Here is a 14,977-nt window from a genome sequence, read left to right as displayed (position 1 = left end):
TTTGACAGCATGACGCAGAGTGCTTGACTGATTGACTGTCTGTCTCTGTCTCTCTCTCTCTCTCTCTCTTCTTCTATGTGTCTCTTTGTCGGTATTCTCTCACTCTGTCGCCCTCAGTTTGCCTGAGTATGTGGCTTTGTGCCCCGTTGCTAATAAATTGCAATTAGAATAACATGCGAACACATCTTGGCTGAACTCTTTACAATAAACTGCAATGGCGGCTGCAACGAGTGGAATGGAACACGAACCTGAACGACCGACCTTGGCTAGGAAACAATGTGAATACACCTATGCTAAGATGAATGACAACTTCTCTAGATTTTCATTCATAAATATTAAATGGAATTTGCATGCAAATTCATTCAAACTCAACTTGGCTTATTATGCACCAAATGGGTGCAGCTCGTGGGTGGACTTGGATATGTGTTAATTAATTGCTTTGCTGTTTAACGGTATTCACTGATGTTTTTCTGTGGCAACACAGAGAAAACACAGTCAGGAAAGAGCAGTCGCTTGGCATTGGCCATTGAGCTGTGACGAGGAGAGGTGAGTCGCATCAAGTCGAGTCTCGTCGAGTCTCCCGGCTGTCAGTCACATAGAGCACAACTCTATCCAGAGTCTGACGCAAGCATGCAGCGACGTCGTATTGTTTATAGTCATATTTCAAGATGACAACAACGCGTCCAGTTCGCATGGGGCTGCCAGTTTTTCCTCTTGTGTTTTCCATTACATAAACGGAAGGCTGACGAAAAATTCCACGTTGAACGTGGATGACGTTGACTTGGAGCCACGTATTCGGTTTCCACGCCGTCATTGTTGTTGGCCAACGGGGCAAGGCGGCTCCGGCCGGGGTGCGTGGGGAAGCGGCTTAGATTAACTGAGAAACTAACTGTTGTCACATTGACGAACTGTCACACTGAGTATAGGAGAGATAGAGAGGGAGAGAGAGAGATAAAGAGAGGTAGAGCGAGCGATTAACGTTGCACAAGAACGGAGATTTCAAAGACGTGACCAACTGTATTGTGCGCATTGACAACAGAACTTGCTTGCAAAGTTCTGTAAATACAGGGTATCTTAATACTTATTGCAAGTGCAACAAGTGGGAATTGATTATAATTGACTTGACTTTTGCTATTGCAAATAGTTTCTTATAATTATTACAAATCATATCTATTATAATCTGAACATGGATAGTGTATAATATATACATATATGTATTTAGCGATATTTCTGCAGTCGCAAATGCTCTACAATGTTGACTTATAAAGAATATTTAAAAACTTTTTTTAATTTATAAATTATTTACAATATTGTTATATATATTTTTGTATGTTTTATTTAAATATTTAATTTTGTATTATATTGTCTATAATATAAGTCCATGCAAATATAAAATTAAATGAGCAAAAATAGTTTTTAATATTCGTTGGGCTTAATTATTTTATATTTATTTCTTTACCATTCATTTATTTCTTTTTAAGCTATTTCAAATTTATTCTATCTCTTTGCAATTGTTTTCATATTTCATTTGTTTTTTTCCTTCGCACATTATTACCAAATGCTAATGACATCCGGCTACTTTGGTATACGTATTTGGACATGGTATTTAGCACATGGCGCACTCGTTGGGGCGTACTCCATTGAGCTATTGGTCATTTGGAGCGCTCGTTGTGTGTTGGGCTGTTGCAATAGCTGCACAAACGCCAAAATGCCCACTGACAAGTTAATAGTCGAGCGGAAGCTGTTTTGACAAATGCACTTCAGCTGACAGCGAGAGGGGAGGCCTCTGTGGGCTGTGGGGGGAATATATCAATTTGCGAAATCGCTTTACAAATCTACAGCGTTCTGCCGATGACATAATTCATATTTTCTGCTGATTGACAGCGCAATTGTGAGTCGTACATATAATTACTATAACAAGACAGTGAAACACTTAGCGTTTGCCCAAGCTAATGACATACATATGTATGTCTTTTTGTTTCTATTCCACATAGCGAAAAGATTATATAGGCTGACGTTATTAATTATTTGTGTCTTTATGTCTTCAACCGTCATGTGCGGCGTATGTCAATAGATATGGATTGGATTGCATTGCCTCTCTTTCCCTCTCTCTCTCTCTCTTTCTCTCTTTCACTCTTTCTCTCTCTGTCTCTCTCTTTGACCGTTTCTTACATATTCCGTACATACTTACATTATTTCTCTCTCGCTCGAAATAGCACATATCTAAAGCAAATCCCATAATTCTCTAAAACTTACAGTTTTATTGATGCCCATCACATCATCAATCTTCTTCCCATATAATATATATAATCCCTAAAATTATTCTTTTTTGTTTGTGAAATCAGACTATTTTTCTTGTAACCCATATAAAACTGAGCAACTACGTGCTATACTATCTCGGCATATCAGCAACATCTTATCAGCATCCGAGTACTATTTATGGCTAGACAAACGCATGGTGCTTGAGAAAACGAGATGTGTTAATGATTGCACAATGCTCTGTTTAATTAATGATAATATTTTAACAATAGTAATAATATAGGGCGTAAGACTTAGCTAGAGCTACACTTATAGTAAGTCTAGTCAGTTCTTGACTCGCACTTAAGGTAAGACCGACTTGAACCATGATTTAGACGGTCCTTTAGACATATCTAGACTCAGAAATATATTATATGTATTAAAATAATATTATATTATTTTAAATTTGGTTTAAGCTCTTTTCCGATTCGATCTATTATACAACCTGAATATATTTTCCCATTATCCATCGCTTTGTATTCCCATTCAGTGTTTGTGTTCGTTCAGACAAGTTCAATTTATGATGCCTAATTGTGGCATTCATCATTTTGGCTGTCTGTTAAAGAGGCGCTGGCGCTATGTTTTATCGATATGCCGCCGAGAATCAAGACTTGAATTGAAAAAGCCCCTCTCGCAGTTAAAAAGCTGGGACTGCAGCTGATGCTGACGTTGCTCCGGCTGTCTGTCTTATAAATGATGGTCTAACATTTCCTCGAGAACTGGCGTAGCGCCGCATGCCACGGCAAAAGATCTAAAAACGTATGCTTCGCGGCTCGGATGTATATCTGTGTTTCTGTCTAAATTTTGTGCGGCCCACGCACTACAGCTGCCAAAGAGAACGGGCTCCAAAACAAAAATCAAATAAAACAACAACAGCAAAAAATGAAAATCAAAACAAAAAATAAGAAAAGAAAAACCTGCTGCATCATTTTTTACTCGAAGATTACATAATGATTGACAATTCATTATGCCAGCGAGCTGCAGCCGGCCAAGGCATTGGAAAGGCGGCTCGAGGTCTCCGGCCCGGGATACTGTGCTTGTTTTTAATGGCTTGTAAGATTAGGCGGCTCTTGGCAATGAGGAAGTGTTCTGTTCTGTTCTGTTTGGCTTTTGGGCCCACATCTTGCAGCAATATAAGTTATTAATGGCTGTTTTCATTTTACCTTTGCTTTCAGGTGAGTAACTCGAGTGAGAGAGAAAGAGAGGGCAGACCCGCTCAAGATGCAGCTGCACTCGCCCATTTACCATATGTCCCCAATGCCCGCAATTAAGTAAGTAAATATGCTGAGCTAAGAGCCAAGGTCACAGCGGTCCATAGTCTAATTGACAGCACCTACGGAGGTGTGACCGCAAATATCGTGAACTTTCAGAACAATAGTCAGTCGATCCAATGGAAATCGACTTCGGATTTGACTGACACATTGCACAACTCGGTTCGAGTTCGAGGCTTTGCACACCTGGTACTAATTGAGGCAATTAGTGTGCTCTCAAATGCCATTTAGTATCTCTGTGTGTGTGTCTGTGTTTTTTTCAATATTTCTACTAAATTCAATCAGTTGGCTTAGCAGCGACAGGTGGCTACGGACGGGGTGGTAAGGGGAGCTCATAATTAGCTTAAGCATCGACGGTTCAAGCGACTAGCTGTCTGGTAATACGGCTTCAACACAACGATCGCATGAGCAACATATCGAATGACCTTCGTTACGTTCATTTTTGTGCTTGCATCAGAAATTGATGTGGCATAGAGTGCACGAGTGGAGCATACCCTAGAGAGAACTTTGATACTTGATATAATTGAATTTAATTATCTTTGAAAACTTTTAATTGACAATTCAATTGTGTAAAGAGATTGCTTTAGAAACACGATTGGACATTGTAAATCTAGAAGTTGCTATGGCAACCGCTTAAAGTCGAGAATTGCATTTGAATAATTATATTATAATTATGTTAGCTATATAGTTGTGTACAATCAAGTAGCGAAAGAGCCATGGGAACAGTTTCCTCATTTATTTTATTATTATTGAGAACATACATTTTTGGTGGACTCAGATGAGTAAGCTACAGCGATTTATTCAGAGGCCTTGATTTTTGACTGGGAGCATTTTATGTTTAACTTCTATGATTATTTATTAGGTAAAGGAATGGAAAGGAGGATAAGAGTGATCTATATCCATTGCCACGGTGTTTTCTCATGTTGCTTTACTCGATTGATATGAATATGCTTAAGCAATCACATAGAAGAAACTCTGCAAAATTTAATGCAGAAATAAATTCTAGTACATATAATTGTATAAACAAAACTATCCACCATACCAATTGAATGGGTAGGTGAAACTTTTGGCTTGGTTTTATAATAATTGTTCAGATTAATATTCTTTTTCTAAAAACATCGTTTAGGAACTTATGCTTAATGGTTCTTTTGTTTCATAAAAAGTGAAGTGATATTAAATAATTATATAGGTTAACTAGTTTATTAATATGCAGCTGTATTATTGATTTGCAACTATCAGGTATTTGGTTACATGCACCTACTCCAAGCCCTCGAAACCATTTGAAAGATCATTATAATAATAGTTCAGCTTTGAAAGTAATTTATATTTTAATTTTAGCTCTTTCACAATATTTTTAACAAATGTATGTATTGTTGTTAAAACTTTAACTATTTCTGCTCTTTCACAATATAAATGAACGACTACTATCGGAAATTGTGTTAAGCAATGTATAGACAAGCCATAAAATGTCTTCACCTGCAGGTTTATTAACCTATCGAATACCGCAACATTTGAGTACCCATATTTTCGGCTCTGTGAATTCATAGACAACCTGCTTTGGGTAAAATCATATTTTAACATTTTCCGCTGCCCAAAACTTGTTGAAATTCCACAACAGCACTACATGCACCCAAACATTCACACAGGCACATACACACACATACAGGTGCGAGCGGGCCTTATAAATGGTAGCTTCAAGCAACAAGCTCTGTGACGCAATGCCTGACTAGATTTCAGCTGCAAATGCGAATCGAAGAGAAGAAACTGCTATAGTGGATGAACAAACGACCTTAAAGGCCTCCTTTTCTAGTAACAGCGTCGTTGGCTTACTCTTTCTTAGTGTATGAACAAAAATTAAGTTTTTCAATATTTGGGACTTAAATTTAAAACATACTTCTTCTGATATCTATTATAAACTGAAGATGATTCCTTTGGCTTCTTATTTATGCTTTTGATACCATTTAGACCTATAAAACTAAATGTATGTAGTATAGTTACAGGCAAGCTATATTCTTTTAATTTGAATTTAAATTTAAATAATTTACAATATTTTTGAATGCGTTGATAATATATATAAAAAAATAAAAATCAAAATAATTTTGTTACTTGCAATAAATATTTCATATAAATTATGTTCTATAAGATTTACAAATTTTTTTGTTTGTTGAATATAAAATATAATTTATAATTGATATGAATTCATATAATATATGTTTATAAAATATATAAACCATTTTTTTTTTTTTTTAATCTTATGTTTATTATATTTTATGCTGACATAATATTTAAATAATTTGTAAATTAGTAAATATTGTATAAATATATATTATATGTATTGTTATAAATTTCAATTTTGTTATATGATTTCAACGATAAATGCTAAATTAATATAATAAAATATTCATTTCTTTACCATAAATAAATAAATGTAAATAGAATATTGATAATATTCTATATTTATTTATAGTCATTTAATGTGTGTCTGTGCGTGTTAGCTGTTGCATGGTGAAAGGCTCGAGCGACATCGTTTTGCAATTTCAGGAAGTTATTCTGACACATCCTTTGCCTGGTTGCTATAGACAGTCAAGGCAAAGCATAGACAGCAGAGAGAGAGAGAGATAGAGAGATAGATCTATACGCCAGCCACCTGCCTCGCCCATCAGCTCCATCATTCAGCTTCAACATTTTGAGCGCCTCCTTCTCAGACAGCTCGACAGCTCGACTTCTACTGACTCTTCCGACTGAGATGCTAGCGAGAAAATTGTTGTTGCTAATTTTGTTGCTGCTGTTGCAACTCTGTGTGTGTGTGTGTGTGTGTGTGTGTGTATGATTCGCAACAAAGATGTTCTAAATGTTAAGTTATGTTGCTGTTGCTGTTGCTGCTTGCTATTGTGTGTGGCTGTCGTTCTGCTTCTGCTGCTTCTACAGATGCGCTTGAATTGGGTCTCTCTTAGCTTTGGGCGCTCAGTAGCTGTTGCTGTTGCAGTTGCAGTGGCAGTGGCAGTTGGCTGTTGTTGCTATTGTTGTTATGGTTGCTTTTATTGTGTAATCAGCAAATAACGGCACTTAATGACTGAATGAGTTTTTCTTGAGCAGAAGCCAGCAAACGGTAGATGCATTTTGCGGTATACGCCATTTTCAAGTATTACTCACGAGGCACGAGACACGAACCATGCGCCATGAGCCATGAGGCATGTAGCATGAGTTAGATGAGGCGCAAAGCGTTACGCGTACGTATCTAGCGCATCGATAGCTTTATTTTTGGGCCGCATTCTGTGGTCCCCTTTTATGGCCGTACGTATACGTATTTACAATCGATCTATGACATGGATAGCTTTGTGTACATATTTCACATGGAATAGCTACCTTCTAGCACCTTGGTACTTAGGCATGCCGATCGCTGCAATCCATTTACGGAATATATACATACATATATATGTAATGCGGCACACGCAACTTTTGATTACTGTTGAGCTTCAATGGTTTCCTCTGCAGGCTTGGCCAATACACTGAAATGCCGCACTAAGACATACCCTACTTTTCACTAAAAATTACTTACATACACACATAGGTATATACATACATATATGTTTGCCTCATATATTCCTTTATACTTATATGTCATCACTCTCCTAGACTCTGAAACGCTTCTCATATTTTCTTCACTTTACACTAACTTGGACGTTAGTAAGGAAAGCGCGTTTAATGCGAGTTTAGAAAGCAACTGCAACTAGAGAATTCCCTTAGCTGCACGCATGCCGCATCGCATGCTGAAGAGCAGAGCCCAAGCAGCTCAGAATTAATGAGTCAGTCAGTCTTAGACTCACTGGCCAGATCGATTGCTCTGCTGCGCTGTTGTTGCAGATGAACGACACATGTTGTCCAGGGTGCATGGCCTGCGAGTTACTTCCTGCCAGTTTCTGAACCGGTTGAAGATCACTGAGCACACACAAAGCTGATCACTGGCCGCCGAATAGCGGTCTAGCTAGGTGGCCACGGGCCAGCAGTGGGCCTCTCTAAGCTTTGCATTTCAAAAGGCGGCTCATCAAAGCTTCAATCTGGGAGGAAGCAAATTTGTGAACACGTGCCCAGCCTTAAAGATTAATAACACTATGTGTGGAATTTTTAAGTCAACTAAATTCTATGCAATGGCATAGATTCCGCTTGAGTATATACATATATGCATATATTCATACAGTTGCTTCTGTTTATCAATAAGCAAGCTGATATCAAGAAATTCCATTAATTTCAGTGGCGTCAATGCAGAAGCAAGTAAAGAAAAATAAATTATCAATAAGATAAGCGTAGATAAACACAATGAAAGTGCTGCAGACGGAAGTGCCAGACTAATAGATACCTTAAATCAAAGCAAATATTTGGAGCATTTTTTAATGCAATAAGAGCTGATATCGCTAATTATTTTTCAAGAATTTCTATGCTTGTTTATCTTGCCTCCGATTTTAATAATCAGTAAAAGATTTCAATTATCAATAAAAAATTTCACGAATACAATTTCAATCCAAATACTGTACATACACATGCCGCTCTTATAACTTTTATTTCTTATTACTAAAATTAAAATTATTGATATATGTATAAAACCTAATAGCATTAACGTAGAGATATTTCAGCTTTTACAGTGCAATTAAGCATTCGCTCGCTTATGCTAATACATATTTATATATATATATAGTATATACTCATTTCACACCACATTTTCAATAATGTCCATTAATTTACCCATCTTTATGCACGCCCATTCGCTTTAGATGCAGATTTATCAGAATGGTTTTTTAATTGCAATACGTGCTTCTTCTACTTATTAACCTGACGCATGCACACAGAGCACAAAAGCTGAAAGCTAAACGCAACAGATTACAGTTATTATGCATTCGAAATGGTCCAGACGCCAGCAAGGCCTTGTTATGTCATCGAGATAGGGCTTAACTTCAGCAATATCAATATAAATATGCACTTCCGATGCAGTAAATATTACACGAATGGAATTTCTTTTCAGTTTGCATTTTCTTCGAAAGAATTCGCAACTTAAAAAGGCAATAAAAGGAAAGTCATAATGTTAAATAATCAGAGAATATCTTGTATACTACCTTAGATTATTATTTTAAATTATTATAAAACAAAATAGCCAATCAAGATTTAAATGTTATTCCATTCGCGGTTCTCTTACACTAACTGATCGATTTTTCAATTCAACGGCTGCGAAAGTACAGCAATGCGAAAAGAGATTCGAGTATTGATTATTTGATTACATTACTGTGCAGTGTAAGACCCAACAATGCACACAGCTGGACTGACTAAATACGAAGCAATTCTGGGGCAGCAGTAAAAAACTCTCTACGGCGGCATATTTTATTACATTAACGGCTCGACCCAGCGAAATGCTGGAAAAGTGCCAAAGTTTATTGAACTGCATTAAGAACGACTCGCATGAAAACAAAAAAAAAAAAACAAAAAAACAAAAATAAATAAATACCATGTTGCCCACACTTTGGTGAAATGACACATGCTGACTTCTGGAGAGAAGTGAGACTTGACATAAAAAGAGCTCTCAATGTGTGATTCAAAAGAGAAAAGAAAATAATGCTAAATGTTTTACATAAACTAAAGAGAATAATGAATAGTCCATGTACATATTTATTTTTGTACATGCATATATACATATATTATTTATATTATATAGTATTATTATATATTATGTATAGTTTCCGTCAGTCGTTGAGTGCATACTTTTAGGCGTACAATGAATTTTAATATTAGAATATGAATGCATATTTAATTTTTACATTATTAATGATTTGTAAATTAATTTAAATTTCTGTGTCAATACAAATTAATAGTTTGTCATTCAAAATATGAACATTAAGGATATTTAAAAATAATAGGATATTTATAAATAATATATAATATAAATAATTCTGAAAAAAAACTATAAATTGCATAAAACTTGAAAGCTTAAAAAAAAAAAAAACAATCAGAATAAATTTAATAAAATCTATAAATCTTTGGATTTACGGTAAAATAGATAAGTGCAGATGAGACCGAGTACAAATTTCTAAACTGTTTTGAAGGAACTGATGAACTTAATGATAGATAAACGAGGTCTTTCATGTTCGAAAAATATTCTCATGGTGAAAATCTGAGAGGGGAAACTGAGGGGAGTAGACAAAATTGAGAAGAAAATTGTTGCATACTTTCCTGCGTGGTAATTAATTACTAATGGAAAATCTATTCGTATTTTTAAACACATAATACATGTTTGATAAATGAGATATTGTAAAAGAAATCATGAATAATTCTGGATATAAATTAAAATCGAAATTCGAAATATTTAATAGGCTCACTTAAATTGTAGCTTGATTGATTTTATTTGTTTTTAAGCTGTAACAATTATGATAAAGACTGATTACATTGCTTTAAGACTTCTTCAAATTATTTAAGGTATTAGAATTTAATTTTATTAAATATGGTAATATTTGGTAATAATAGTCCCAAACCTTTCATCCAATTAACACGTTAATCGATGCACTGTACCATTAGCTACTCATATCATATGCATATAGCTTACAAACCTGTTTTCAAGTAGTCTTGCGTCAAGTATACCATTGATAATTATTCAACTCAATTCAATTCAAATGAATTACACAGAGTAGATTACAACGCTTTAAATTAGAAATAAAACGTGAAGAAATTTGTATTCTTTTCAAATTTTATACATATTTTTTTTAAATAGAAAATTTTCATATATATTTTTTTCTTTCAAAACTGAAGAAAAGGAAATTTCCATAGGTATTTTTAGGTATTCTATTATATTTATAGGTATAACCATGCGTTATCCCAAGTGTTTAGATTTTAGTGTCGTATGAGGTCCCTCCCTTTTACAGTATGGAACGTTATACAGCCTTAGATTGGATTCCACTCACTAAACTCATTGAAATAGTCACTTTGAAAATTTCATAGATTTTGGTTGATTTATTTATAATTAAACTCAAAAAACATATATTTAAATATATATTACATTAGAATGATATATTTTCAGCCTTATCTGGGAATTATTTTAGACCTTAATTGATTACGTGAATCCATAGGCTCCTGGCTCTCGCGAGTTGAATAATTTAGATATGCGAATCCCAGTGCTTAGTCCATTCAATGGCTTCCAGTGTACCCAAGTCCAGTTTCCAGATGGCGCCATTCTGGTTGGCTTCAATAGCCTTGACAAAGTTCTGGGCACACTCCAAACTTGTCTGCGTGGGATGCTCCAGCAGCAACTCGGCCACACGAGGCTCCACATCCAGCCATGAGTTTAATTTGTGGACCAGAGGTGTCTTCGTGATGCCAGGGTTGATGGAGTAGGCAGTCACGCCGGTAATGGGCGCCAGTTTCTATATATAGGGATCAAATCAAATCTATGCTCACATTTAATCGTTCGGTCTATCACTTACGGCCAGGGAATTGGTGAAGCTGAGAGCAGCTGCCTTGGATGCGGAGTACACGGGCACCTGGTAGATGGCATTGAAGCCAGTCACCGAGCAGATGTTCGCAATGACACCGCCTGGGCCGCCCTTACGCTTGTCCCAGAAGGACATGATGGCCGTGGTGGTGTTCACTGTGCCTGTGAAGTTCACTGCGATGGTACGCTCAATCTGGTTTTCGTCCAGGATGCCAGCTCCATTGATGAGCAGGTCGACTGTTTTCAGCTGGTCAAAGATCTTTTGCAGAAGCTTTGTGGTCTCTGCTACCGGGACGGTCACATCATAGGGATAGAAGGTGACGGTCACCTTGGGGTTGAGTGCCTTCAGCTCGGCAATGGCAGCTGGGTTCTCAATGCGGTCAAGGATTACCAGGTTCTAAGGAAGGCATCCAGTTTGTATCGAAGGATTTCTTTCATAGACACTCACTTACCTTTGGTCCGCTCTTGACAATCTCGCGACTGGTGTCGAATCCAATGCCACCGAGTCCAGCGACGAAGATGATGTTCTTGTTAGCGATGGCCATTTTCTTAGACTTTTTTTGTGACCTGCTCAGATGAAAACTGATTTCCGTATGAGTCGGTTAGGGCATGTGCCCAGTATTTATAGCCGCAGGGCCACGCTGCCCACGCAGCACATGGCTTATCAACAACACAGGCCGCGCAGTCGGCGTCGACGTCCACTTTGCCGCCAGTTCGAGTAGAATTTTCGGCGTTTTGTTTTGATTCGCTTCTGTTTGGTTTTTTTCCGAAATTCTACGCAACTCATGCCGGTTCCACGTATTCCATATGTTTTACTTCGACTCAGGATGACTATTTGTTCGTTTTACTTTTCGTTCGTCTGTTCGCTGGTGTCGCGTAGCGATTACGTGTACAAATCTTAAATTAAGTTCTACGCAGATACGTCGTGTAGATGCTCTGCTACGGCGTAGCAATTTATTTATAATAAAACAACTATCGCGGGCGTTATCGACTGCAAAATACTCATTCGAAAGGCAAATAAAAATTTTAAAAATGTAGGAACCTGGAAAAAGTCAACTTAAAATTCTGGGACTCTCCAAAATAGTGAAAAATACAGGGTATTTTCCAAATGCCACACCCCTAATGAGAGGTGCATACTTTTGTTTTTGTATCAACTCAATAAATTTTATGGTTATACCCTCAGAATTTATCATGATATGAATTTATATTTGACACGCCCCCTTATTCGACGAATAGAGATTGTTTATAAATTCTAAATCCCAATTCTATACACCATTGGTATTCTAAATATAAAAACCAATATTGGTATAGTTTATATATTGTCTCGTTGACTTACAGATGTTAACAGTAACTCCCGTACCGAATATATATCAGTCTTACATATAGGGCTTCAATTAGTATTTCCCGCTTTGCCGCAGTCAAAATGAACATATTGGGAAAATTTGAAAAGTTTGTTAGAGGTGGGTCCCTACTAGTACGTATCTCAAACTTCTCTAGTTGCAAGGATGTCTAACGAATAAGCAGCCTAACACATGGGCAAGACTGTATGAGACGTGAAAAACTACCATTTAAAAAAAAAATAAATAAAATAAATAAAAAATAAGACAATTAATTATACAACTAATAATTAATTAATTCAAAAACAAATTCCCTCCCTCAATAATGGGCACAGAACTTTGGTCTAGCTAACCCCCACCCTGTTACTGCTATGCACTTAGAGCTTAGCTAATCATATATACTCGCACATGCTTCTAAATCGAGTACCCGTTTGTCTCTCATGGAAACCAGTTTTCAATTTGAATAGAATAAGCTGTGTATATACGGGTAAAGCCATAGCACTCGGCGGCACCTCAAACTAGGGTTTACCATAGCAACTATTTACTCGTTTACTGAACATTGCTATCATCATTTGATCGTACGTAAATTGATCGCACGAATTATAGGACTAGACACTTTTCTACACCTAGATCTAATTTAAATATATTACTTAAAGTAACTGGATATATAAAGATGACAGCTATTGTGATGCCAGCTGTATAAATATTATGCATAAATAGAACAGTCTTATCTTGCAAATTGGTAGCTAACAATACTCTACAGATATTATTATAGCATATGATATAAATATTTATTTTTCAAAAATGGATAGAGTTAAAGTCTTAAAGTTTTATTAATTTAACTGATTATTGTTAAAAATGCAGTCGATTCTTAAAGAAAATAAAATATTGTTAAAAAACTCTAGGCGGCTACACGCCTCTTTCTGTTACCCAATTGAGATATTTGTTTTCCCAATTTTATAAAATATGCTTGTGTATTTATTGCATTAGAATGATTTGAACAATTTTTGTTTTCAGCCTTTTATGACGATTTTTTAAAATTTTGTTGAGTCGGGTGAATCTAATTTCAATTAGCCGTAGTCGTCTTGAACAGCTTAGATATGCGAATCCCAGTGCTTGGTCCATTCAATGGCTTCCAGAGTACCCAAGTCCAGTTTCCAGATGGCGCCATTCTGGTTGGCTTCAATAGCCTTGACAAAGTTCTGGGCGCACTGCAGAGTCGTCTGCGTGGGATGCTCCAGCAGCAGCTCGGCCACACGAGGCTCCACATCCAGCCACGAGTTGAACTTGTGCACGAGGGTTGTCTTCGTGATGCCAGGGTTGATGGAGTAGGCAGTCACGCCGGTAATGGGCGCCAGTTTCTATATATAGGGAGAATTACTTTAGTCTCTGCACTTCTCTTATCACTTGGTTTATCACTTACGGCCAGGGAATTGGTGAAGCTGAGAGCAGCTGCCTTGGATGCGGAGTACACGGGCACCTGGTAGATGGCATTGAAGCCAGTCACCGAGCAGATGTTCGCAATGACACCGCCTGGGCCGCCCTTGCGCTTGTCCCAGAAGGACATGATGGCCGTGGTGGTGTTCACTGTGCCTGTGAAGTTCACTGCGATGGTACGCTCGATCTGGTAGTCGTCCAGGATGCCAGCTCCATTGATGAGCAGGTCGACTGTCTTCAGCTTGTCGAAGATTGTCTTCAAAAGCTTTGTGGTCTCTGCAACCGGGACAGTCACATCATAGGGATAGAAGGTGACGGTCACCTTGGGGTTGAGTGCCTTCAGCTCGGCAATGGCAGCTGGGTTCTCAATGCGGTCAAGGATTACCAGGTTCTAAGGAGAATGTCGGGTTGTAGTGGAGGCTCTATTATGCAGACACTCACTTACCTTTGGTCCGCTCTTGACAATCTCGCGACTGGTGTCGAATCCAATGCCACCGAGTCCAGCGACGAAGATGATGTTCTTGTTAGCGATTGCCATTTCTATGGAGCTGCTCTCTAGCTAGTTCACCTGTTCAAGCGAAAAGTGAATTGCGAATAGATCCGACTAGTCCAGTGCCCAGTATTTATAACTGCACAGCACTGCCGCGCTGCCGGTCATATTGCAAGCAAATCTCTCATCTGGCTTATCAATAACGCTGACCGCGAAGCTGACGTTGGCGTCGACTTAGACGCCAGCTTGGGCAGAGCTGCTGGCGTTTTGTTTTGATTCGTTGCTGTTTGGTTCTTTTTTCTCCAAAGTCAAAGCAAATCTGCCGGTATTACGTATTCCATGTGCTTTATTTAGACTCGGAATGAGCATTTTTTGGTTTTATTTTGCCTTTGTTTATACGCTCGTGTCTTCGCGTGTTTGCGTTTATGTGTAGAAATCTTAAATTAAATTCTACATTCTACGCAGCTACGCAGAGTACATCATGCGCCGCCTCCCTGAACTAATTTATTTATAATACAACTAGAATTATAAATGCGATGCTCTCAACGGTGCTATACCCTGTGATCTACATTACATTATAATACAATTCCTCCAACTGTTTTATCCAAGTAAATATATACTTTCTTCCATATAAGGAACCAGTTGTATATAAATAGTGATTTCCATGTTTAAATAC

The 14,977-nt window shown here is 37.4% G+C and overlaps 4 protein-coding genes across 6 annotated transcripts in view; 1 reads left to right on the top strand and 3 right to left on the bottom strand.

Moving 5' to 3' along the window:
* numb (NUMB endocytic adaptor protein) overlaps positions 1–14,977 on the bottom strand; it is a 187,242-nt gene that overhangs the window by 122,524 nt on the left and 49,741 nt on the right. The gene's annotated exons all lie outside the window — the stretch shown is intronic.
* The window catches only part of osp (myosin phosphatase Rho interacting protein outspread), a 95,692-nt gene that overhangs the window by 64,912 nt on the left and 15,803 nt on the right, over positions 1–14,977 (top strand). The window lies entirely within an intron of this gene.
* Positions 10,598–11,650, bottom strand: LOC115563012 (alcohol dehydrogenase 1). Its single transcript, XM_030385323.2, has 3 exons — positions 11,490–11,650; positions 11,030–11,434; positions 10,598–10,969 (listed from the first exon to the last, which is right to left on the bottom strand). The coding sequence occupies exons 1-3, from the start codon at positions 11,580–11,582 to the stop codon at positions 10,703–10,705; spliced, it is 765 nt and encodes a 254-aa protein (XP_030241183.2). The 5' UTR covers positions 11,583–11,650; the 3' UTR covers positions 10,598–10,702.
* Adh (Alcohol dehydrogenase) lies at positions 13,330–14,448 on the bottom strand. Its single transcript, XM_030385321.2, has 3 exons — positions 14,257–14,448; positions 13,798–14,202; positions 13,330–13,735 (listed from the first exon to the last, which is right to left on the bottom strand). Exons 1-3 carry the CDS (start codon positions 14,347–14,349, stop codon positions 13,469–13,471), a joined length of 765 nt encoding a protein of 254 aa, XP_030241181.2. The 5' UTR covers positions 14,350–14,448; the 3' UTR covers positions 13,330–13,468.

This window comes from Drosophila navojoa, chromosome 3 (assembly GCF_054131105.1).
Source record: "Drosophila navojoa isolate 15081-1374.11 chromosome 3, UAZ_NAV_1.0, whole genome shotgun sequence".
In the NCBI taxonomy this organism is placed as follows: Eukaryota; Metazoa; Arthropoda; class Insecta; order Diptera; family Drosophilidae; genus Drosophila; species Drosophila navojoa.
This window is presented reverse-complemented; position numbering and strand designations above follow the sequence as displayed.

What these genes read in the sequence shown, in the direction of transcription:
- Adh (XM_030385321.2), bottom strand. Translation starts at nt 14,349, where the DNA reads ATGGCAATCGCTAACAAGAACATCATCTTCGTCGCTGGACTCGGTGGC. An exon ending in TTGTCAAGAGCGGACCAAAG is followed by an intron (nt 14,203 to 14,256) that starts GTAAGTGAGTGT and finishes CATTCTCCTTAG; the next exon opens with AACCTGGTAATCCTTGACCG. An exon ending in GCTTCACCAATTCCCTGGCC is followed by an intron (nt 13,736 to 13,797) that starts GTAAGTGATAAA and finishes CCCTATATATAG; the next exon opens with AAACTGGCGCCCATTACCGG.
- LOC115563012 (XM_030385323.2), bottom strand. Translation starts at nt 11,582, where the DNA reads ATGGCCATCGCTAACAAGAACATCATCTTCGTCGCTGGACTCGGTGGC. An exon ending in TTGTCAAGAGCGGACCAAAG is followed by an intron (nt 11,435 to 11,489) that starts GTAAGTGAGTGT and finishes TGCCTTCCTTAG; the next exon opens with AACCTGGTAATCCTTGACCG. An exon ending in GCTTCACCAATTCCCTGGCC is followed by an intron (nt 10,970 to 11,029) that starts GTAAGTGATAGA and finishes CCCTATATATAG; the next exon opens with AAACTGGCGCCCATTACCGG.